This window comes from Lutra lutra, chromosome 15, assembly GCF_902655055.1.
Source record: "Lutra lutra chromosome 15, mLutLut1.2, whole genome shotgun sequence".
In the NCBI taxonomy this organism is placed as follows: Eukaryota; Metazoa; Chordata; class Mammalia; order Carnivora; family Mustelidae; genus Lutra; species Lutra lutra.
The window spans coordinates 7,782,174-7,808,001 of NC_062292.1; the positions used below are offsets into that span (position 1 = coordinate 7,782,174).

The 25,828-nt window shown below is 47.3% G+C and overlaps 1 protein-coding gene across 4 annotated transcripts in view; it reads right to left on the minus strand.

Moving 5' to 3' along the window:
* Positions 1-25,828, minus strand: part of PLD5 (phospholipase D family member 5) — a 391,790-nt gene that overhangs the window by 91,674 nt on the left and 274,288 nt on the right. For all 4 annotated transcript variants that reach the window (XM_047705556.1, XM_047705558.1, XM_047705557.1 and 1 more), the window contains one exon: positions 22,077-22,204. In XM_047705556.1, coding sequence (XP_047561512.1) covers positions 22,077-22,204 — 128 coding nt within the window. The remainder of the gene's footprint in view (positions 1-22,076; positions 22,205-25,828) is intronic.

Genomic DNA, 25,828 nt, shown 5'->3' on the forward strand with positions numbered 1-25,828 from the left:
AAGATTCCAGACTTGTACCCCTGAAATAGGTAATACATTATGTGTTAATGAAAAAAATAATAAAATAAAAGCAATTATCAATACATCATACTGTAAGCTAAAACTGAGTAATAGATACACATATTATTTAGCAGAATTATAACCAGGAATACTAATAAAGCAAACTGTGAGCACTGCATGTTCTTTTCATAGTTCTCATTTGGGGTGGTGCAGAGCGGGGGAGGAGGGCAAAAAAATAACTGTGGCTATTTTCTCAATGGCCATAAACAAGATTCTGTTTTATTTTCAGAGAAGACAAGAACACGGAGAAGACAGCTCCGAGAGGCTCGCCTGGGGCAAAGAGATATTACAGAAGGAAAACTTTATTTGGCAGAATCATTCTCACGGTCCCCTTAAGGGTCTCTTGACGCCCCCGACTGCAACTTTCATGGGCATCTTTTACATCTTCTTAAGCTACGCTGGCTAGGTCGCTTAAAGAAAATTAAAAGAATATGCCTCTGCTTTTTTATTTTTAAGGATGGCATTTTAAATTTAACTTGAGATGCTCCTCCTTACCACCCACCCCCCCGCCCTTCTAAAGAATAGAAAAGCCTCACAGCTTAGGGTGTTGACAGTATTCCAGGAGACCCCAGAGCCCTGTGGCTTCTTGATGACGACCACAGGGCCAGCATCTGTCAGCCCGACTCAGAGTGATTAGCCATAAAAACGGGCCTGGTGACAATGCCAGTCCGTTACCCACATCACAGCCCAGAGTGCAGAGGAAGAAACGATAGGGTCAGTTTCTTGGCCGTCATGCTCTGATGTGAAAGTGAAGTAGTTTTAAGAAAATACAAATATGATTTTAATGCCCCAGCTGGTCACACGCTATGTGCTAGGCACTACTCTATATTCTGTAAAGAATATGTATTTTTAAAGGTGTGGTCACTGCCTTTCACAAGGGAAAGCTGAGAAAGGAAAAACTATGCAAACAGGTAACCCAAGAGTTGCAAAATGGAGGTAGCGTGAGAAAGATACATTTCATGAATTTCGGAAGGAGAAAGACAACCAGTTACAGCAAAAGCTACTCTGTCCTTTCTCTATGTTCTCATTTAACATTGTGTCATCTTTGTCAAAGCCCCGTAAAATAGTAGAATCACCAATTTACAGCCCAGGACACTGAGGTTTTCAAAGATGATGCAATTTAGTCACGGATAGCACAAGGGATCGGAACGCATGGTTTTCCAACCCTAGAGCCGATCTCTGTTGTGCGTGTGACTTGGGGCAGACACATGAACAGGCATATTATTCACGTATTCCAATGAAGGCTTTAAGATACCTATGATGAAATAGGAAGGATAAAGTTCCTTATTAAAAATTTTAATTTCTGGGGCGCCTGGGTGGCTCAGTGGGTTAAAGCCTCTGCTTTCGGCTCAGGTCATGATCCCAGGGTCCTGGGATCGAGCCCCGCATTGGGCTCTCTGCTCAGTGGGGCGCCTGCTTCCTCCTCTCTGCCTGCTTCTCTGCCTACTTGTGATCTCTGTCTGTCAAATAAATAAATAAAATCTTTAAAAAAAAAATTTAATTTCTCACTCAAGCCAAAGTAATATGTATATTATCCTAGTATCCAAGGAGAATAAAATCGACATTTAAATTAATCCCCCAGGGGCGCCTGGGTGGCTCAGTGGGTTAAGCCGCTGCCTTCGGTTCAGGTCATGATCCCAGGTCCTGGGTTCGAGCCCCGCATCGGGCTTTCTGCTCAGCAGGGAGCCTGCTTCCTCCTCTCTCTCTGCCTGCCTCTCTGCTTACTTGTGATTTCTCTCTGTCAAATAAATAAATAAAATCTTAAAAAAAAAATAAATTAATCCCCCAGGTCATATCCACTACAGCAAATACTTGTGGATTGTCTGACCCAACAACAACCAGCCACGGCCCCTTCTCCCCAGCTGGGGTGGCCATGGGGAGCCAAGGGGATACAACAGAAAGGCCTGGGGAGCTCCCCTACCCAAATGAAGACTTGAACTTGGAGAGGGAAACCCTTCTGCCCTCGGCCTTCGTACCACTGTCTTCCCACTGGTGGCTTTCCAGAATGCAGTATGAGAGAGATACAGGTCTCAGCAGCCTTTTGACCATGATGCCTCAAACAGGAGAATAAAGGCCGAGAGACAGAATCAGGTCCTTGATGGCATCACTGAGGCACCGGGTCAGCCCTCAGCTGTTTGCTCGTGGCCTTTTTGCTGCGTGAGACACCAGAGCTGGGGGCCATTCCAGCCGGTATGGCTTTTATTGTTGTTTGCAGTGAGCAAGTTCATAACTGATTTATACCCTGTTAATATGCCATACATAAGTATACACTATTTATATGTGCACATTATATATATGTATACATATACTTCTGCATATAGAATTTTGAAACTCGCTTTTTGTCATTAAATATTAACTGCCTTCCTGGTGTTTCATTAAATGCACGGAGCTAATTTATCTTACGGTGTTCCACTACCACATTCCTGTTTGCCTTTCTTCCCTTCTTAGCCACTGTTGACATCTCTGAGCACCCCATGGGTAGAAACGCCCCCAGGCAGCATGAGAGGGGAGAGCATTCCCCCTTCCAGAGGGAAGAGTGTGTGCAGAGACACAGAGAAGAGAAATGGGGATCTTGCCCAGGGAACAGTCACACTGTGTGGCTGGTGTGTGGCTGGTGATGGACGTTGTGGTTAGAAAGATGGACGGGAGCTAGAGTTGAGAAGGGCTTTGACTGTCAGCTGAGGAGAGTTGCCGAGGATGTCTGAGTGCGGGAGGGGTACGCTTAATCTAGGAAAATGAACCTCGGGTAGAGGTGGGGATTAATGGCAATGGGGCAGAGCCAGAAGCAGGAATAGGCCACTGTGCACTGATGAGTCCCAGGACAGACCACCAAGTGCTCACTCCCGCGTCCCTGTCAACGGAAGAATGACTGTGTGGGTGGCATGCGTGAAGCCCGCCTCTTCCTCCGCTAGCCATCAGCTGGCTGCGCGCCAAGGGAAGAGGGAGAGAAGTTACAGGCGTCTGCAGCCTGAGGTGAAGTGGCTGTGAAGTGGCCGGACAGCAACGCGCCACAGAGCAGTGGTGGGATCAGGAATGAGTGCTCGGACAAGAGCGCATGCAGCCCCTTTGTGCTTGGAGTCAGAGATAAGGCTTCACGGCGGCGTGCGCACAGGGTAGGGATGTGTGCTTGCAGATCCGATCTCAGTCAACGAGGGCTCTGAAGCTGGAGGCATTTAGCTGTAAGCAGCATTGCCCAGAGCCGAGATGACAGCCGAGGCGGCAGGCGTGATGTCCCAGGTGTGGCAGGTGGCCGAGGGCAGCGCGATTCTGGGCTATGAAATGGACGCAGGCCAGTGCGTTGCTTGTGATACTGAAGATGGGGGAGCCCTTGAGCAGGAAAGAGGGATGTGAGGACCACGGAGTCTCACGGGGGTAAGAGAATCTGGAAGAGGGAGTGCCCTGGGTCCCTCCTGCCCCTCCGGCTTCTGTTTGGGGTCTAGTCCATGGCTCTTCCATAAGCCCAGCCCGGGAAGTTCTCCAGGCTTCCTGCCAATCATGGATGCTTACAGGAATTCTCTGTCCCCAACACCTTCCTCCCTTTATCATCTGTCACAACACCCTCTGTGTTGCACTCAGCACTCTTTACCATAATGATTTTCTTTGCTCACTTGATCTGTAGGCTGACTCTCCCATCAGACTGTACACTTGCTGAAGGCAGGGTTCCCCCCCCCCCCTTGGTCTATTTTTATTTCCAATGCCTGGTAATGGTCTAGATGAAATGAGGGAGCTAATCAACTAAGGTAATGGAGAGGAAAGTAGAGTAACTGTTCACTCTTCTCTCTTCTGGGAGGCCTCATACAACATCCCATCGCTCTGGGAGAGTCTGAGAATTTGAAAGGTTCTTTTGGCTGCATCCCTCGCTGCTGGCGAGTGAGAAAAACCTCACCGAAGGAGGACAGCTATGGGCAGGGCCATGTCCCCATGGAGGTGCCCACCTTGCGGACAGACACAGCCGGGGACACTTCACATCACTGGCTTCTGGGACTGGGACCAAAGGAAGCATTTGCTTCATTGCTCATTCACCGTGAAATGTTTGATAATCATTATTCTCGGGGCCATTCATTAGGGTGTTGCCTGGGTGAGGAACACCAGGATCCTTCCGGAGGAGACACAGACGCAGAACAGCCGCCTCTGAGGACCCACTTCCCAGGACGTCCTCGGGCTCATCACTTGGTGTTTCTGGACCTCAGTCCCACATCTGTGACCTCAGGAGAGTAAAACAGGCCCCTGTCACCAGCTGTAGGAGGATCAGGTAAATTAATGTGGAAGAAAGTGTTTTATAAACAAAGTACAGAGAACAGACAGGGCTGGTTATCCTTCAGACGTCTTCATTGTCAGGATATTTGCTGCAAAAGCATTTCATCTGCATTTTATCTTTGGAGGAGCTAACAAGCTGTGGAAGTACTTAGAAGAACACAAAATAAATCTCTTGAACATTTAGCAAAAAATAGCCCCTATGCCCATCTGCCGCGAGTTCTGGCCTTAGGGACACAAGGCCACCCTCCTGCAAGGGCAGTACTGATCTGGCACCCACAGGGGGGAATGAAAGCTCCTCTGTCTGCCCCACGCTCCAGATACCCTGGCAATGCCTGGTCCCAAGTATGTGGGTTCTCACACTCTGTTCTCTGCTCACAAGGTTTGTAGTGTATTATGTCAGAATTTTTCTCGAGGCCTGTGAGAATGTCTGTTCTAGAACTTGGAATGATGAATGGTTGGTTTGGAAGCAGATTTGAGGCCACATTTAGGAAAACTCTTCTAAGGAAATGAGAAATTCATCAGTAAAATCAGATTAGACAGGAGTGAGCCTCCTGTCATGGGGGGTGTGCAAGCAGAGGCTGGTCACTGGGGAGGGACGCTGCACAGCAGAGTTCCGCATCAGGAGTTATTCTGTTTTTCCTTTCTCCACCTGGGTGAGTTCTCGGTGCGACTTCTGGTGTAAGAAGGTGCTGAGAGGGGAGCCCCACAAAATGAACTTTTTTCTCTAGGAAAATGTCCCAGGGCTTTCCCCTGGTTCCTGAGCCTCTTCCACTTTGATGCTTATGTTCCAGCGGGTGAGGCGCGTCTTCTCTCCGACAACTTCTGTCTCTTTTTTCTTGGTTCTGGGTGTAAATGCCAAGTGACACCAAGAAACTGACAATGCCAACTAAAAATAACTTGAAAATAAAAACATTACGGCTGCCTTAAATATGGTGTTTTCCATCTGTTATAGACACGATCTCACATTGTCTGGCAGGCATTTCAGAGACCGAGAGGCATCCGGGGCCAGCTTCCCGGCCCCTTCCACGAGCGCGCGCCTCTGCATCTCACGAGGCCTCCGTCCGGGGACCTCAACTCGGAAAGACACCCAGGTGGGATTCGGGAGGGACCTGGCTTCTTCTTCCCCAAGGAAAGAGCCTTCCGAAAAGATTGGTCATTGAATAGAAAGTAAAGGGAAGAGGATGAACTCTCTTGTTTTAGATCCTATGTTTTGCTCAGAATTTAAGTTTAGAAACGGGTAAATAAGCCTGAAAGGCCAGAGTTAACACTGGGTTGAGACCCAAGTGAACGAGGTCAGGGGCCGAGAGAGAGGAAGAGGAATGGGAATTGATGTCATGTGAAGGTGAAGGGCAGAAAAAAGTTAAATGAGAACCAGAAAGGCACTGAGGTAGAGGATAATATGCAATATTCTTGAATAGTAATTCTAATATTACATTATTATTGTTTTTTTGGGGGGGAGGGACATAGGGAGAGGGGGAGAGAACCTTAAGAACCTTAAGCAGGCTCTATCTATGAAAAACCCACCGCAAATATCATTCTCAATGGAGAAAAACTGAAAGCTTTTCCACTAAGGTCAGGAACACGGCAGGGATGTCCGTTATCACCACTGCTATTCAACATAGTACTGGAAGTCCTAGCCTCAGCAATCAGACAACAAAAGGAAATTAAAGGCCTCCAAATCGGCAAAGAAGAAGTCAAACTATCACTCTTCGCAGATGATATGATACTATATGTGGAAAACCCAAAAGACTCCACTCCAAAACTGCTAGAACTTGTACAGGAATTCAGTAAAGTGTCAGGATATAAAATCAATGCACAGAAATCAGTTGCATTTCTCTACACCAACAACAAGACAGAAGAAAGAGAAATTAAGGAGTCAATTCCATTTATAATTGCACCCAAAACTATAAGATACCTAGGAATAAACCTAACCAAATGGTGCCGGAAGGGGAAGTGGGAGGCCTCCAAGCCATTCGTGTCCCACATCCCTGGGGGCAGGCCCGGCCAGCACAGTGGGGCATTTACGGTCCAGGGGCTTCGGAAATCGGAAAGATCCTGTTCTAGCTTTACTGAAATGTAACTGACACTACAACACTGTGTAGCTCAAGGCGTACAGCATGAAGGTTTGATACCTGTATATATTAAGAAACGATCACCCTAATGAGGCTTATTAACATATCCATCACCTCACACACTTACCTTCTGTTGTTGCAAGATCCCCTCTCTTGGCAACTTTCAGGTATATACTATTGTTGATTACAGTCGCCGTGCGGCGCATTCCATCCCCAGAACTCACTCATCTTACAACTGGAAGCAAGGAAGGTCTTTGATGATGGACCCTACGTGCGGGATCTGGGACTTAAATATTCCCCCTTCCTGGGCGGTTACAGTTCTGTGTGACATGTCACACTATGATAGATCCATAATCTCTACAAACTCTCTACACACACACACATAAACACTTATTATGATATACGCAATTACTATTGAATTAAAATTAAATATATTTTAGAATGTCACTCAATTTGAATATGCATGTTTACTCAACACAAAGGAGTACTTTGGAGCATGTGGGTGTCTCTAGAGAGTGAGCTGAAGCCCTTCTTCTGCTATGTCTGCTCCCTCTGCAGAGGTCATCGCTGCGAACAGTCTGCTGTGTGTCCTTTGACTCATGTATGCCGCTAATATTAGGGGCTGTCCCTGTTTATAGAAACGGATAGTGTTACACCCCTCTAAGTAGACACATGGGCTGATCTGACTCATGACCCCTGACTCAACCTCAAGCTTCTCTCAGGGGACCATGACAAGAAGGATCCTAAAGTGGAGACTCGTGGTGAGAGCCTGGGGCCCCCCTCCGGCCCCTCCTGATTGCCAAGGACTTGGTTCAAGAACACACCTTCTCCAGCGCCCCTCCTGCCCCACCCCGTCTGCAGCAGTCTCCCCAGTGGGGTCCCTAATAGACTCCAGTCTTTAAGCCTCCCATCCACGTCCCCACAGCTATCACTCTTCTGCCTAGAAACTCTTTGAAAATTTCCTGCACAACTTTAGGCTGAGTCCACCCTTCTCAGAGTGACACTAGAGGCCCCCAAGACCCCGAGCACCTCCCTCTACTCAAGGCGGCACTATAAGAGCCACGTGGGCAAGCACATCTTCTCTGAACCAGCAATGTCACTCCTCTCCACGTACCCTTCAGGTCCAGCCCATACGTCACCTCTTCCAGGGAACCATCCCTGACCCATCCTCCAGGCTGAGTTAATTAAACGTACAACAAACTGTATTCAAAATATTTTCTCACTTGCTTATCTTCTTAGTATAATGTGAGCTCCTTAAGGAAAGGGACTGGGCTTCTACTTCAACGTCCTGACGCTCTGGGGAGTCCTGGGCCCTCTGACTTTCCAGGTGGCTGTGGATGGTTCATTTGGCTGATACAAAACTAGCTTTTCAGTGTGAACACCTTAGCTCTGTAGGCTTGTGATTAAGTTAGAAAAAGCAGTCTTCTTCCTAATTCAAGAGGGATACTCTAGACCCAGGCTAACTGCCCAGATTGCCAGCAGTGCCGTGTGGTTAGCAGGCACTGGACGTCTGGACAAGGCGAGCTGAGACGTGCTGTGGACGTAAAGTGTCCACTGGTTCCTGAAGACTCATGACAAAAGAAGGCAAGCATATCTCACTATTAATATTTCATATTAATGACATGTTGAAATCATCATATTTAGGGAATTCGAGATTCAAAGAATATACTAATGTCAATTTGACTTTTCTCTCTTTTTTTTTTAACTAGAAAATTTTAAATTACACCCAGGGCTCTCATTAGTGGCTTACAGGATAGATCTATGGGTCAGCTCTGCTACTGAGGTCCAAGCTGCCCAGAGCTGGGAGCTGAACACTCTGGAGATGAAGCCTTCCACCATTTTGACAGACAGCTCTGCACGAAGTGGAAGCATACTTCCTGTGCCTGGAATGGGAAACAGTGAACGGATAGTTCTCCCTCTTCCTAAAGGGAAAGCTGTGGTCATCCTGAAAACCCAGGGCCACTGGAGCTGGCTGAGAGGCATGCGTGACTGGCTTAGACTGACTGGTTCATGAGGACTAGGAATTTCAAATCTATGTGTTGCTTTTATTTTTCTTTACTTATTTTATTATTATTTTTAAAAATATTTTTATATTAATATTATATTAAAAATATTAATATTTTTAAAACATTTCTTTGAGAGGGAGAGAGAGCATGTGCGAGCGAGCATGGAAATGGGGGGTAGGAGTAGGGGGGGAGAGGGACAAGCAGACTCCGTGCTGAACATGGAGCCCGACGTGCGGCTTGATCTCACGACCCTGAGATCATGACCTGAGCTGAAACCAAGAGTACAGTCGGAAGCTTAACTGACTGATAGGCGCCCCTGTGTGTTGCTCTGAATGGTCAGTGTTCACTCCTGCCCCAAGGACAGTTCTCGTTTGTCTGAGCCATCGTTTGTCAGACTTGTGACTTCTCATTGGCCATAGCTTGGACGTTAATCAGACCCGCGGTGAACCTAAGATCGAACAGATCTGTCACAAGGCCAAAGGGGTGTTCTAGGAAGGAAAAGGCCATACAGGGTCTTTATGTATGTTCCCTAGGTCTTGGCTGTACTCCAGTTAGAGAAGGCTCTCAGGTACCGAGTTTCTAGGTCTCTGGGCTATTACCGTAAATGTGGGATGTTGCTGTATGTTTGGATCACTGACTCAGACAATTATTAAGTAAGAAAAAGAGCATGCCATGGAAAAAGAGTGTTCCAGAAACCAGAGGTTTAGGTTCCAGTCCTAACTCTGATGTTAACTGACAGAAAAATTTCAGGACATTTTTTAACTGGCCTCTCAGAAACAGTTTCCTGGTCTGGAAACAAAGTTTCTAAAACTGTGTAGCTCACAGCATGGCTGTGAGGAGAGAAGAAATCAATGGGAAATTTTGAAAAGGTATAAAGGTCTGGGGGCACCTGGGTGGTTTAGTCAGTTAATTGTCCGACTTTTCATTTCAGCTCAGGTCCTGATCTCAGGGTCTTGGGATCGAAGCCCTGTGTCAGGGTCCGCTTGAGACGCTCTCTCTCTCTTTAAAAAATTTAAGAAAAAAACCCAGAAAGCTCTGTTGAAAGCTGGAGAACTATTAACATTTGAATCTATAGGTTTGGTTTATCTTAATTTTGCTTTACTGTGAAGCATGAGTTCTCCCATAGGCCTTTGAGAATGACATTCAGACCTACCATTTCCAGAACAAACATATCCCATACAGGAGGCAATTAATTGAGAAGTGGAGGAGTATTTTGAGGCTGTTCCTAAGGTCCAAATATGGTACATTCAACTCTGGCTATGACAAGAGAGAAGTAGTTTCGCAGTGTGGGGGTCGGGGGTTAAGCAGGCCGTCATGTAAGGGCAGCAAGGCAATGGAGCTAATTTTCTACATGCAGTTTCCAGGGGCAATTAAACTTCAGGAAAGCTTTTTAAGAATATGACAGTTACATTTTGGTGAATTCAACAGTAAAGGACTGAAGTGACGGCTCATTATAATAAAAGATGCTTGAGCTGGAACAGCTGAAGTACGCAGAATGATTTATGGGTGTGAGGAATGTTCTTGAAAGTCATTGTAGCAAGATAATACATTCCAATTTCTTCCAATTAAATTATGAAAGCCATGAAGCAAAAAAAAAAAAAGGGGGACAATAAAATTCACCTAAATGAGTCTTTTTAAATATAGTTGTTAAAATCAATGCATTTCTGAGGTCTGACTAAGCCCTCAAAGAAACCCAGTGAAACGTTTTTAATCAAGTTTTGCTAACGGAAACAGAATCTGGAGGTATGTATTCAACAAGCTTTGCCAGTTAGAGTTTTACCTTAATATTAAAAACAGAACAAAACTCTACGGTTTCAAGTGGTATTTTTCTGCATACAAAGACTGTCGTAACACATAGTGTATTTTTACCCACCCTGAGGGGCGATGTCAGAAATTCGACTGGGTCATTGTGGGCCAGGTTTGGGGGTAGGACACTGTTCTGTCACCAGCGCGACAGGTGGAGTGAGGGCCCTGGGGGTGCACACACCTGTGCTGGGGCCCCGAAGTCAAATGGGCAAGCAGAGGTGTCGTGTGTCGTGACTTGTGTGAAGTAATGAGGATGAAGACGACGTTCACTCACGCTCACCGAGCTCACAACGTGTCAGTCGTGGTGAAGAGACCAGAGACATGTTAACCCTTACCCTCTCTTCCTGCCCTTAAACACATGGTCTGGGGATGGCACACCAGCTTCCAGAATATTCCCTCCACTGAATCCCGGAGAGGTTACCATTTAGCCCCTGCCCACGACAGGGAGCTAACACTCTCATGGGGCTGGCCTGCCTGTCGCTGAAAAACTCCAGCGTGAGACACTTCTCGTTCACACTGACATAAGCCCTTTCCCAGTCTTGGATCCTGGTTCTCACATGAAGCAGCTTTAAGCCTCATGTGGCTCCTGAACACACTCTCGCTTGCTAGTTCATGCCTTTCTGGGACAAAACAATTTGAAGCACTGAATATGTGCCGGGCACGGACACTGGTGCTGGGATTTCCTGTATTAACCCCCATGGGGTGACCCCCATCCCGGTCCTCAGAACTGGCTCCCAGACACCAATCCAGGATTCTAAAAATCTCCTGCAGGGAGGCAGAGGGCGGGAGAGGGCTTTTTCAGAGACTGAACATACAAATGGTCCCCTGGACAGAGCATTTGTAAAACCAGATCTCTGACACACGACCTGCAGCAGCCAGCCCCAAAGTCAAACCCTAACTGCTGAAGCAGCTGGCCCCAAAGTCAAACCCTAACTGCTGAAGCAGCTGGCCCCAAAGTCAAACCCTAACTGCTGCAGCAGCCAGCCCCAAAGTCAAACCCTAACTGCTGAAGCAGCCAGCCCCAAAGTCAAACCCTAACTGCTGAAGCAGCTGGCTCCAAAAGGGCCCAGACTCGGTTAGTAATGCTGCACTTGTCCTCATTTTGCCCACTCTCCATTCAGGATCAACCAGAGGAAGCCAAAGACCCATCCCTCACGATCGATAGGACAGTACACCCTAGTCCTGCTACCGCCCCCTGCAGCCAGGCACACCTGCCGCCTTCCCCCTCCCGCCACAAAGCACCCCCCACCCCCGCCACCTGCCTTTAAGTCTCTACCAAATGCCTGTGGTAGTGACGGGCTCCCCCGCCGTAGCTCACTCTGAATAAACAGCTTCTGCTTATTTTCACTGAGTGGCCTGCATTTATTTTCACACCCCTGCTCAATGTCCCCTCATTAGGACCAATCTGATTAACTAGCTAAAATCTCTTTACGTCTGGTTTCTGAAAACCACGGTTTTAGCTCGGTCTCCCAGACTTGCACCATGTGTAAATCTGGCTGACTGCCCTCTGTGTCTTTTACCACTGATGATAACATTGAGCAGCACAGGATACAGAACGATAACCCCTCGCCCGTGCCCCTCGGTACTCACCCCCCACGTCACTGTACCGTGACTGAGGCTACACGCTTTGGAGATTTATGAAATCTTTGCCGAAGATCAGAAATAAACACCAGTGCCTCTGGCTTTCCCTTGACCTTGATCTAGGTAACTTAGGAGGAGGAAAAAGTGCTTGTCCTGAGCTCCAAGGCAGAATATCCTATTCCATTCCTAACAATGACATGAGGTTCACATTATTGGTCTAATTGTAGAGATACAGAAATTAAAGCTCAGGGAAACAAAAAAAGAGGGTCATCTACTGGTAAAAGGTAGAAAGAAAATTCACTGTCAAGTCATTTCTGACTCCAACCACTATGCTGTCTTGGGAGGCAAGGAACTTGAAACCACAAAAATAACAAATCTTACCTGTGAGTCTAGATTTAGCCTGTTTTCAGGGGAAATGCTCATATGACAATAAGCCAAAGTCCACATGGGGAGGCGACTCTGAAGTATTGTACTGAATTCTGGCCATCATATTTTAAGAGGGACTTTAACCAAATGGGATTCGATCTACAAAAATTAAAAAAAAAAAAAAAAGTGGCCAGGATAAAGACCTTGAGACATGTCACGTAAGGGGCCATGATGGAGCTCTCAGATTATCATGCTGGTTAGAACACATTTATTCAGGAGTGCCTGGGGGGTGCGGTGCAGTCGGTTAAGTGTCTGACTCTCGCTTTTGGCTCAGGATGTGATCTTGGGTCCTGAGATTGAGCCCCAGGTTGGGCTCCAAGCTCAGTGTAGAGTCTGCTTGGGATTCTCTTGTCTCTCTCCTTCTACCCCCTCCTGCTCATGCTCTCTCTCTCTCTCTCTAAACTAAATAATTTAAGACCAAAAAAAGAGCATATTTATTCAGGAAGTAGGGCTGGAGGGACATTGGGACATGGTAAGTTTCACTCGGGAAAGACCTACTAAGCCCCAGCTTGGCAAAGGCAAGCAGGAGAGGGCAAAGGATGCTCGTATTTCTTCACGTAACTGCACAAACGGAGCCCAATCGCCACAGGCAGCAGACTGGTTTGTAAGAATGTCTCCCAAGGGAGCCTAGAGAAGACATTTCCTGCTTATGCCTCCTTGGAACAATACCACCTGCCAAACCAGTACTTGAAAACCTGTAGCAGATAAGCATGACTTTGTTGCTGCAGTCGTGGTCTGCTAATACAGTTCCTTTCTAACAACCTGGGCCTCCCACTCGCTCATTTACTTCAGAACGCATCTGCCCCAAAACTGACCTTTCAGAGCAGCCCCGGTAATCTGAATCAACCCCTGCAGGATTAATCCTTTGTTTGCCTCCATTTCGCATTGCTGAAGGAATATTAATTATTCTCTATTGCACTTCCACTTGAGTTGCCTTCCGCTTTGGTTCATTTCTATTTTGCTTCTGACATCTTGTTACCTGTATTACCAGTGCACTACTTCCCTGGGAGCTAAACGTGTCCTTAGAAACTCATAAATTCTGGGGAAGATGTAGGTGTGGGGCGAGCCCTGAATGGGGATGAGGAGACCCGCTACAGGACAGAGCACTCCTCTGGCCCACTGGCACGCCTACTGGGTCTTCAAGGTCCGCCTCTGCCCTCTGTCCTTTTAACTGAAAGGAAAGGGGACAGAAGCCAGAACCAAAGACACTTTAAAGTGCTCTTTCTCATTCTTAATGTCTGGACACAACCTTAACCTTACGGAGACTTGAAAAGAGTAACCCAGCTTGGTGCACAGAGGGAGTGTGACTCCTGTCAATATTCCACTCAACGGTCATTGTCAGGAAATTGTAGCTACAGATGAGATCCGTAGGTTTGGGGCAGTAAAGAAACTTCACTGTTAGATAAAAAGCATCAATATCAGCCAATCTCTCGGCCATTTTTCCAAATGCCCACTGGACATCAGAACTGCCCCTTTCTCCTGATGTCCCCCATTTCTGTCCACAGGTTGATGAGCCCAGCTCAGGGACTGGAAACATGCCCACTGTGCCTTCTGGCTCATTCCTTATGGCCTGTCAGTCACTATGACACAGCTTTGCCAGGTCTCTCTGTTCCATTTCCTTCTAGCTCTCACAGTCACTGTCTGTACTAGTCAGTGCACTCCAGAGAAACAAAACCAATGGGGATATATAAACACACACACACACACACACACAGATTTTCAGAAATTGGCTTATGATCATAGGGACTGGTGAGTCCGACATCCACAGGGCAAGCTGGCAGGCTGGGAACTCAGGCAGGGTGTCTATGTTGCTGACTTGACCAAATTCCTTTCTTCTAGAAACCTCAAAGATCTGCTCTTCAGATCTGCTGCTGGTTGAATGAGACCAACCCTCAGTATGGAGAGTAAGCTGCTTTGCTTAAGACTACTGATTTAAAAGTTAATCAGACCTCAAAAAGCCTTCACAGCAGTATCTAGGCTGTTTGATGAAACAACTGGGCATCAACTTGACACAGTCGACATTTGTTACCCAATCTTACCCAAGTCTCTCCTGTCTTTCGCTTGGCCATAGGCTCTCTGTCTCCCCGCTCTCCTCTTCCCTCAACGCATGCCCTTCGTGGAGATTTCTTCCAGAGCTGCCAGGTCCTGGCCCCAGTCACGAGCCTCAGTGTCCCCTGTAGCCTGCAGGACTCCATCCGCACTCCCCCACCCCCCACCCCGTGCTGGGAACACGCAGGCCTTCCCGGGCTTATCCGGGTCTTTCCTAGCTTTGCATCCAAGGGCTCTGCGGTTGGAACGTGATGGTCCAGCAAGAAACTGATCACAGACTTTCTGACACACCACGCTTGCTCCCAGCTCTGGCTCTTTGCCCAGAATCCATCCCTTTCTCTCCTCGGCTCCCTTACCACTCCAGGCTCAGATCAGTTCCCAGCATCTCACTGTGGTCTCCACTGTTTACTCAGTGGGGATTTTCTGCTTCCTGAGTCCCCACAGTACATGTTGCCGACCCTCCTTCCTCAGCGCCTGGGTTCCTAGCATCTGGCTGTGGAACGCGGAGGACCTGACTTACAGGGACCCCACGCTTGGCATCCTGGCTCTGCTCTCGCCATCTTGAGGTTCTTGATCGTTTTGTAACATGAGACCCCCATTGTCATTTGGTACCAGGTCCCGCAAATGATGCTGTTGGCCTTGCTTGGCAAATATCCTGGGTAGTCATTTTCCCTTGAAGACAACTGAAATATTTTGGTTTTCAGGCTGGATTATAGACTTTTTGCCAGCTTATGTGTTTAGTGTGGATCTCTGAATAGACATGCAACAATTCTGGTCGATTATCTTTCCCAGTAAGCCCTGGTTTCCCAATTGTCCAGTCGTTCTGTTGCTAAGGAGACAGAACCTACAATTACCAGCTCTGGAATCACATATATTTCTTAAGGCAGCACATGTGCTGAAAAAAGCGTTTTCCCGAGTCCTAAAACCTGATGGAAGGGATGTGGGGTTGTGGGCGACTGACCAGCACCTCCCCTCCCCTCACTCCCCTCCCCAGCCCTTCACCGCAGGGTTCTCACCTGCAGGGGTAGCGCTTTAGAACCGCATGCATGGAAACACAGAGGCTGCAGGAGTATTTGCTCCATAAAATTATGTGGAAACCATCCACGGCCAAACGGGTTTGACGACTGTTCATCGTTGCCCGCCCACTGAGAGACTCCTAGAGACGCTGGCATATCAAGGGCTCTGAGGAGTCCCACAGTAAAGCAACCAATTCATTTATTTTTTATTTTTTTAAGTCTTTTTTTAAAAAGATTTTATTTATTTGACAGAGAAAGAAAGAGAGAGAGAGGGAGGGAGAGCGCTCAAGCAGGGGGAGGTGCAGACAAACGGAGAGGCAGGCTCTCCACTGAGCAAGGAGCTTGATGTGGGGCTTGATCCCAGGACCTCGGGATCATGACCTGAGCCGAAGGCAGATGCTTAACCCACTGAGCCACCCAGACACCTAGGAAACCAATTTAAAAGACCCCATAGGGACACCTGGGTGGCTCAGTTGGTTGGGTGTCTGCCTTCAGCTTGGGTCGTGATCCAGGGGTCCTGGGATCGAGCCCTGCGTCGGGCTCCCTGCTCAGCACGGAGCCTGCTTCTCCCTTTCCCTCTGCCTGCTGCTCCCCCACTTGTGCTCTGAGAAATAAATAAATAAAAATCTTAAAACAAACAAACGAACCACAGTTTCTTCCTGTTAGAGTCCACCAGTGAAGAGCATTTCCTAAGATACATCCTGGGGAACACTAGACTCATTCTTCTGTGAGTTAACTGCCAGTTGCGAGATTAACAGCCTCAGTGATCCTGGATTCCAGGCAGATCCTGGGCCAGGTCTGCACTCTCGCCTGAGCTCCAGGACAGGGACAGGTCTAGGTGCATGGCGCTGCTGAACCACCACCCCCAGGCGGGTCAGCGCCAGTCTCATAGCCAGCATAGTCACGGTCACAGTCATGGGGCTCGTGCCCCCCACGAGAGCCAGCCCGTGCCAACGTACTCCTATTTAGGTCTTCTCAGAACAAAGGTGGACTAAGATTAGAGTACATATTAACAGAGTTTAAATAGGCCTATTCCTGTTCGCTCTAATTACATTTGCAAATATATTTTTTAAAGACTTTATTTGTCAGGGAGAGTGAGTACAAGCAGGGGGAGCGGCAGGCAGAGGGAGAGGGAAGAAGCAGACTCCCTGCTGAGCAAGGAGCCTTACTCGGGACTCGATCCCAGGACCCTGAGATCATGACCTGAGCTGATGGCAGATGCTTCACCTCCTGAGCCATCCAGGTGCCCTGTATTTGCAAATATTAAAAAATCTGTCTCCCTCCAGAGTTGCTAGATTCTTGGACCAAGAAACCTATGGAACCCTGCTTTGAACTCCAGGCTAGTATTCATTTAAGAGGGTATGTCCAAAAAATAAAAAAGTAACATTTCTACAAATGTGGTTTTCACATTTTCCCTCCCAGCATCTCCTCCCTCAGCACCACACCTCTGAGCCCCGTGTGGTTTGGAGGCTGCCGTGCCCTTTTCTTTCTACTCCGCACGCTAGCTAGTCTTTTGTTTGCTCTGCGGGCACTGTATTTGGCATTTCCCCACCCCCCACCATGGTGATGGTTTTAGGCGTCCCTGAGACTCACAAATCCAGACCCCTGTGTCAGAAAGCCTATGGTGTTGTTCTCTTTACTCCTACAGGATTCCCTGTGGTGGCGGATTCTAGGGGAGCACCCAGAACCATGGGAGGAGACCAAAAGAGAAGCATTCACAGCGACTCCCTAGTCTTTGAATTCCAACCCCGAGCTTAAGAGAGTTTGCAGAACTCGGGTACCAAGGAACATCTGTCCATCTGTGGCCGTCGTGTCATCGTGGGTGTGCGATCAGAAAGACGTGAGTGAGGGAAGGGCTTCTTGATGAACAGTGTTGTTAGCTCTTTTTAAAGAAAAGAGCAAGTGAGATGAACTCTATAGCTTAGCATCCCGGCTAGAGCACGGAAGAAAATGATTTTTCATCAACATGATGTTACTATTGCTTTTTTAAAAAATGATTAGCAGTGAAATCAGAGTGAGGGAGTTAGAGAAAGATTGCCCAGGTATGAATTCTGGCTTTACCACCTCCGGGAAGGAGTAAATCACTTCTTTGTGCCTCAGTTTCTGCCTTTGTAAAACAAAGCAGTAAGAGTATTTGCAAGGAAGGGTTAATTAAGTGAAAATTAAGTACGTTCATATTCTTTAAATGCTCAGAAGAATGCCTAGTACAGCGAAAACCCTCAGTACACTGAGGCTTTTATCAGTAGTAGTACTGTTTCTCCTACTTAACCACACAGTGAAGGCGAGAGTGGGTAAGAGGAACCTGCTTGCCGCAGGAGACTTCACAAGACGTGAAACTGATGAGTTAGGTTGAAACTGACACTTGGAAAATGTGCCATAATTCTTCCCGTAATTGTCTGCCTCACACAAAACTCTGCTCAAATGAAAATCCGCGTTCATGCACGGGTCCCGCTGAACAGGGTTTCATGCCACGCCGAGGCAGACCAAGAAAAATCCCACACAGTTAAGCATGGTTGAAAAGCAAACTAATTCCAGGTGGATGTTAAGTGCGGCAGCGTGACGCCAAGTTCTGAGCGCTGCGGGGAACAGTGGACAAGGTGGGCGACAGCACCTGGGTGTCAGCGTGAAGAGGACAGAGAGGGGGCGGGTGTTGAAGAAGTCTTCAGTCCTAGTCGCAGCTGGCACACAGAAGTGGGGAGCTGAAAGGATGCTAAATGCTCTTCCAGAAGAGTCTGAAACCTTGTGCCCCCCACCAGCCCTGGCGCCTCTCCGCCCCCATCAAAGAATATAGTTTCTGCCGAGAGGAAAAAGGGAAAGAGTGTCAAGAGAGAGGAATAGGATTTAGTTTGATTTTTAAGTATTTGGTTTGGCAGCAAATGGCAACTTTGTGCTGATGCCCACCTGCGTCCCAAGTTGAGAGGAACGAATAAAAGATACAGACTCGACCAACTGGACCGTCCATCTAAAGGGAAACCCATCTCCAACTGCCTAATTCCTACACGGGTTAGAGAGTGTTTTCCTGGGTTACGAGAGAGGAGCAGCAGAACAGGATCTGTTCTGTTTTTATTTTTCTGATATTATCTTCATTTGGAAGATGGCGGTCATAGGCGCCCTTACGTTGCCATGACGACTGAAGACAGCCATACGAAGCTATTAGCCCAGGGCCCAGCACATGCACAGGAGCCTTTTGGGAAAAATGACACAAAGAATTCTTCCACTCACCTCCTCCCGATTCCCTGGTCCCCATGGAGCTTAACCTGTTATTGAATTTACAACCAGGCGAAGAATGCAGATTTCCACAGAAAAAGTCCATGTGCCCTGAAATCACCAAGGGCTTAAACATTTGTCACCAACGTGTACATTTTATTCTGGCCTGCATCCTTTCCTCTAGCCTGCCCGAGAGTGCTCTCCTCCAAGGCCCGTTTCCACAGACCGCAGGCGGGCATGACCCTTCGCCTGCTCTCTCTTTATGGGCAAGTTTGGAATTGTTAAAAAGGAGGCAGCAGGCCCCAAATGGAGTCACTTATGGTAAATCCCATGTTAGTGAACCAAGACTTAATATCAAACCTAACTGCAGTTTCACCTACCCTGGAACGTAACATTTAACCAGTTTCCACGGAATTACCTGTCCGCACTCAGTGAAATACTGCACCGGAGAGATCTCTCCCGTTTCCCTCAGGAAGGAGAGCTTGCCTACAACAATTCACTCTTTGCCCATAATTACCTTTTCCGCCCCCTTTCCACCTTTAAAAACCTTTTCTTTTCTACAGCCTGGCAGAGCTCCTTTCTGTTGCTCGGTGGGACGCCGCCTGACTTGCGAACTGCTGAATAAAGCCAATTTGATCTCTGAAATGATTCGGTTGAATTTCTGTTATTTAACAGAGTGCAGAGCGTTTTTATCATGGCTTCCTTTCTGAATTGAGAATGGATCATAAAATAGGTTTATTTTTTATTCCTGCTTTACACTTACTCCATCCTGAAGAAGCATCATGATACAGATTTGTGTTTTCAAAAGGAAACTCTGCTACTCTAGCTGGGCAGATCCTCTGAAGGAGACAATCTCAAGAGTCCGCTGTTTATTCTCCCTCATTCCACGGTTTACGAGCTGAGCCCAAGCCAGCCATGGGACAGGGTCAGAGGGACAGATCTGGAGGCCCGGGTCACACATGGCGTAATGGAGAGGTGGTAATTCTCCTTACAGAGGACAGTAAATGAATCGCAAGGAGTTGGTTGACCCTTAGCCAAGGAGCATGTCTAGCTGTTTAACAGAGAGCCGGGCGCTGGCACTTGCGCACTCGGTCCTCTGACTCGTGGGCAACTTGGGCCTTCTGTGCTGGGGAAGGGAAACTAGCTACGCCTGCAGAATGGCTACGCAAGCAGAGATCGGGGATGGTTTCGCGTCTTCTCCGGACTCAGGCAGCCCCGCCTTCATCTGCGTTTACCATGTTTAAAGCAGGGAAAGTGTCACATTTCACGACGGGGATCCATGTCTAAAAGATGACACGGGTAAAAAGTGAACTTTAAAGATCGACCTACTTTTCTACGAAACAAACAGCAAACATCAGAGACAAAGGAGTAAGCCTCAAGCAGGGACGCCAACACAAGAATATTTTAGGGAAACACCTGCCTGAGGAAATTATGAAGATAATTTACTCAAAAATTTGGAGAAAAATGTCACTAACCTTCAATTATTCAAATGCTATTCAAACGCAATTCACAGAACTTTAAACCCTATCAGTGATAATATCACTTAATATCAAATGAAATAAAATTTGGTGGTGGGGAAGTGCATTTTTCTGAAGTAAAAAAAAAAGCAAATGATTCTCAAGTTAAAAATTGCTTAGCAGCAGAATTTACATGTAATCAATATTGTCACAGAACTAATTTTATCTATTTATTATAAAAGGCTCAGCTGAAAATTTCTGGGCAAAGGATGATTAGCAAAAGATCAACTTAGATATTTCTATAAATTAGACTATAATACTATCCTTGCCTTACTTCTTGTTTCTGTACAGATGAAGTTGCTGTAATCCATATTTTTTATTCTAATTAATTAGTTTGGTTTTTTTTTTTTTTTTAAGAGACACAGAGAGAGAGTGTGCACACACACCTGGGAGGTAGCAGGTAGGGGTGGAGGAAGAGAGAATCCCAAGCAGGCTCCAACCTCAGCATCTAGCCTAACACAGGGCTGGATCTCAGGACCCTGAGCTCGTGACCTGAGCCAATATCCAGAGTCGGACCCTTAAACGACGGAGCCACCCAGGTGCCCCTAATCCATATTTTTTCTCTCCATGTTTGAAGGGCCATCAGACATGAGAGCTACTAAATCAAAATTTATGTTGTTCATATCAGAATTAATACTCAAAGGAATGGCCTGAAAATTTTAATACTGAAATTCAATTTTGGGTGCAGGTCTACTTCAAAACAGGAACAGAAATCTTTTTCCATCATAGGATCACCGTGAGACTTAAGTAATCTATTTAAGTCGCTTAGCAGAGCACCTGTGTAATATTCGAGAGTTATTAATGTCACGATTGCTAATCGATACTATTATTTTGTTCAGAATCATTTTTATATCAGTAGAAAGCACCTTCAAATTCCTAAGCAAATATAAAATAAAGGATGTTTTGTCAACCTTGGATGGTGACTTCTCCAAAACTGATTGGGAAACTTTCTTCAGTGTTCCCTCTTGCTGGGGTGAGGCCATCTTCTCAGAAACAACAGTCTGAGCTTCGGGACTGGATGACCCTGACTATCCTTTAAACACAAACTAGGAAAACCCACCTTAGTTCAGTTGTACTTGGGCTCTACACTGTCTGTTTCCTGGAGAGGGAAGTATTAGTACTTTATTTCAGTATTTGGTTTGCCCACTGGCTATTTCTTTTATAGCTGCCTCCGCCGGAAAAATGGAAGAACAGAATTTCCGTGCCCAAAGGGTAGCATCTTCAGAAGAAAAACAGGACAATGGTGGAAACTGGGAGGCAAATGGTGATCAGCTGGAAGCTGACAGTACAAATACCCAGGTTACCCTCTCTCAGGTTTATCCTATGTAGCCGTGTCCTTCTTTACAAGATATGGCCCTTGTGTCAGTCTACACATCCACACTCTCTTTCCCCTAAGAAACACAGTATAATTCACTTGGTAATTTCAGGGATCCGAACATTAAGAGTTCAACCAAAGGTCTGTATGGGCCACGTGGCATGTGTGATTGATCTGCCCGTCCTCCTATGCCCCCCAAGGGTCGAGACCTTCCAGCCACCAGCTGACTAGTGGGAAGACGCTGGTTTGCCATCCTCGAGGGATCACCCCGACAGAAATAAATACATGAAAACTACAGATGGTTCAAGTGTATCTTCAAGACGTTTGAAATGACTTATTTGCCAAGAGGAGGTAACACTGTCATGTGAAGATTTACTCGAGGAATAACACAAATGATCACTGTTCTAAAACATACGGTCTATGCTGAATTGATGTTTTCCGCTGTCTCATAGAGTATGTGATCTCATGCTGAACAGTTCAGTCTGGATAACATAAACCATATAGCAACCCGTCTACAGAATCTGGGGGTAGCATCTGAATTATAAGAGCCCTGAAACCATGCTGCGTTTGGGGGAAGGTGACTCTGTCAAGGAAAGGGTTCTCATTTCATATTAAAAGGAGGGGAGCCTATTAAAACTTCCAGTGAAAAATAATCAGTGCTGTATTTTATTTCCTACACCCTGGGAGAGCGGCCCACGTGCGTTACGGAGCGGGGAGCTTTGATGCCGACGTGGCTATGAGTTTACGTAACGTGGAAAGCTTACCTGTCCCAGCGACTGCCAGTCCAAGCCAGCGCTGCCGATGTAGACATGCTGTTTGTCCACGATCCAGAAGGAGGACTGGAGCCGGCCCTTGTTGTAGGCGGTCATGTTCATGTAGGTCACCTCTGCTCCTGGGGGGTTCAAGGAGATCCTGGTCAGCCTCAGGGTCAGACCTTGAACTTGCAACCAGACATGGCAACAACGCTCATGATTTGCAGTGATCACAGCTGGCATTCAGGCTGGCCCAACATTTGCATTAGTTTGGTGCACAGAAGGCCCTCGAGAACTTATTTTGTTCTCAAAGGAAAACGAAAGGAAAATAAGGAGAATTACAGGGACACTTGTGCAGAGGAGGCTGGAGTCAAGAAGCAAGAACACGGCCTCTCCAGTCAGATGGGATTCAAATCCCAGCTCCACCGCCAGCCTCCCAGTTGGTGAGATCCATGCACCAAACTCTTCTAGTTTTGCAGTCATACTCATACAAATTTGCAATCAGCCAAGGATCATCCTGTTTAGTATCACAACTCTCCTCAGCAAAAAACCAGCTATCTTGTGCTTTTCTATACGCTATTTTCACCCTTAACCCTGCAGTGGCTTTTCCTTCCTCATTTTCCCTTTTCGTGACTTTGAACTTGGCCTCCTCCTGCCCTTTCTTTATCTGATGGTTCTTAATTTAAGCAACGATTATTCAAGCCTTACGAAAATCAGCTGTCATGCTGTTACCTATTCCTGCCTCAGAACAATGCACGTACCACTTCTCAAAAAGAGCATATTGTCCACAGAATGCAATTACACCTATTTACTGGTTGTTTTCTATTTGAGTGTAGTTGAAACAATGTTAGCTTCAGGCTTACAACACAGTGATCCAAAAGGTCTACACCTGATGTCCTGCGCCCCACCAGTCAACATGTCACCATGCAATGCTGTTCCAACACCACTGACTCTTCCCTCTGCTATGCCTTTAATTCCCATGACTTAGTCATTCCATAACTGGAAGCCTGAATGCAGTTAAACTTAAAGAAATGCAATCGGGTTTAAATGAATTTTTTTTTTTTTTTTTTAAGAGAAGTGGTCAGAAGGGGCAGAGGGAGAGGGAGAGAATCTTAAGCAGGTTCTGCACTCAGCATGGAGCCCAATTGTGGGACTTGATCTCACGACCCTGAGACCACAGCCTGAGCTGAAATCAAGAGTCAAGACACTTTGCCAACTGAGCCACCCAGATGCTCCTTAAAGAAATTCTAAATTTCCACATCTTTAAAAGAACAGGCCTATATGCGTATTTTTAATGAAGCAAGCTACTTTGTTTTCAGATGCTGGATATTAATGATGCGGATATATTCTGGTGGCTTACTTCATCGTCAGGATCTTCATTAGCAGGGGAAGACGGAACATCGTATGCATAAAGGTATATTCCAGAACACCAGAAAGGAAGAGTGGTGTGTACTCTGCGTTTAATCTGTTCCTCTTGGGAAAAGAAAGGTAAAGCATGCACCTGGCCCTGTGGCAGGGGGATGGCAACAGAGGCGGTGGGGCGGGAGCAGGATGGAGGGGAAGAGAGTGCGCAGGTGGGTTGCCTCAGCCTCTACCCATGCAGGCATCGTCTCATCCAGGGAGGGTTACGGGGAGGAGGAGCAGTTGGGGAGAGCATGGTCCGAATGGCCACAGTGGGTGGTGGCCATGGCAATTATGGAGAGATCCACATCTGCGCGGATGCTGTGGTATCCCCCGTGTCCCCCAAGCACACAGCTGCCAGCGCCCGTGAGTGGACGGAGAAGAGCATGTGTCTTGGGGACGTGTCATTTCCCATGGCCACTCTAACAAAGTATCACAAACTGAATGGCTTGGAACAGAAAAACGGTGATTGTCTCTCAGTCCCGGAGGTTGGTAGTCCACAATCGAGGTGTTGGCAAGGGCCATCCTTCCCCCGAAACCTGCAGGGGGCTCCCTCCCGTGTCTCCCCAGCTTCTGGTGAACCCCTGCTGTCCCCTGACTAGCGGCTGCTTTCCTGCCACCTCCACCCATCGTCCCATGGAGCATGCCCTGTGTCTGCTTTTCCTGAGCTTACAAGGACACTAGTCCTGTTGGACCAGGGACCACCCACTACCGTGGGCCCTCATCTTAACTAATTACATCTCCAAAAACCCTGTTTCCAAATAAGGTCACATTCTGAAGGACTAAGGGTTAGGCCTTTAGCACGTCTTTTTTGGGGGGACATAATTCAATCCACCAACAGAGCTCGAGGCCACATTCGCTGGCTGTGCCCTTCAGCCCACTAGGCTGAGCAGCACTGAGGGAAGCATCTTCTCATCTCTGGAATGAAGATAATGCAGGGGACCCCGGTGCGTGCCTCAGACTCTACCCACGACAGGGGTCTCCGGGCAAGCCTTCGCCTACCTTCACATTCAGACTAGAAACAACTTCATCCCTCTGTGAGGCTGGCTGGCTCTCACCTCCTGGCCTGGGACACTGGGCCTGAAATTTGACCCACAAAGTTGGGTCAAAACACAAACCTGGCATTGGATTGTGTTTTAGTTCTTAGATCCCTGTGCTCTCAATTCAGGTCTGCTGCAGCCCAGCCTGCTGGTCCCCTAGAGGGAACACCGAGCCATCTGAGGGGCCCACAGGGACCGTCCCTTCTGACCTCTCTGTACCACACTGCACAGCCACGGCCCTAAAGGTACTGTGCCACTTTACTTGGAAGTTTAGCCTAAACAGTGTGATTTCAGCGACCATGGATGGGGCTTGTGTGATGCTCTAGCCAGCCTCTACAGTTACGTACTGATGCCTACAATTATCCTATGAAGGACCAGCTTCCCTTCAGCAAACCTTTACTATCTAATATATCCCAGCTACTATGATATGTGAAATTAGGAACGCAAGACCTCAAGTGGCTGAGCCAAGTTCAGGCACACAATTATTTTGTGCAATTTTTTAAAGATTTTATGAATTTGTTTGAGAGAGAGAGACAGAGATAATGAGAGAGAGCAAGCGTACACGAGTGAGGAGAAGAGGGAGAGGCAGGTTCCCCACTGAGCAGAGAGCCTGATGCGGGCTCAATCACAGAACCCTGGGATCATGACCTGAGCCAAATCCAGAAGTTTAACTGACTGAGCCACCCAGGGGCCCCTAAAGAGTAATATTTAAAATGACTGGGATTGTTGGGACACCTGGATGCCTCAGTCAGTTAAGCAACCGACTTTTGGTTTTGTCTGTTTTCACGATCCCAGGGTTGTGAGACTGAGCCCCGCATCGGGCTTCACGCTGGGCACGGCTCCTGCTCAGGATTCAGGATTCTCTCCCTCTGTCCCCCTCTTAAAAAAAAAAAAAGAAAGAAAGAAAGAAAAGATTGGGGTTGTTCAGACAGTGTGAGAGCAGTGAGTATCCGAAAGGTCAGGAGGGAACTCCAAGGCAGGGCCAAGGGCACAAAAGACACAAATGGCTTCACAGCTCTGCTGGGGCTGGGACCAGCTGCTGGAAGGTCTGCTGAGCTGGGTGCAGGGATGACTAAGCAACATACAGTAACGGTAACGACCCTTTGCTCAACACCATGTGTGCCCGGCACCAACACAGCTGTGCTGGGGCAATCCCTCAGGCGATGTTGTATTTTCCCCATTTCAAGGGACAAACTACTGGACATGGTGTCATCAGTCAACAGAAACTGTCTGATGGTACAGCTGGAAAATGCTTGCCTGCATATGGTTTGTGGAGTATCACTTTCCCATGAAGAATGCTGTTTTTCTGTCAATCTATCCTCC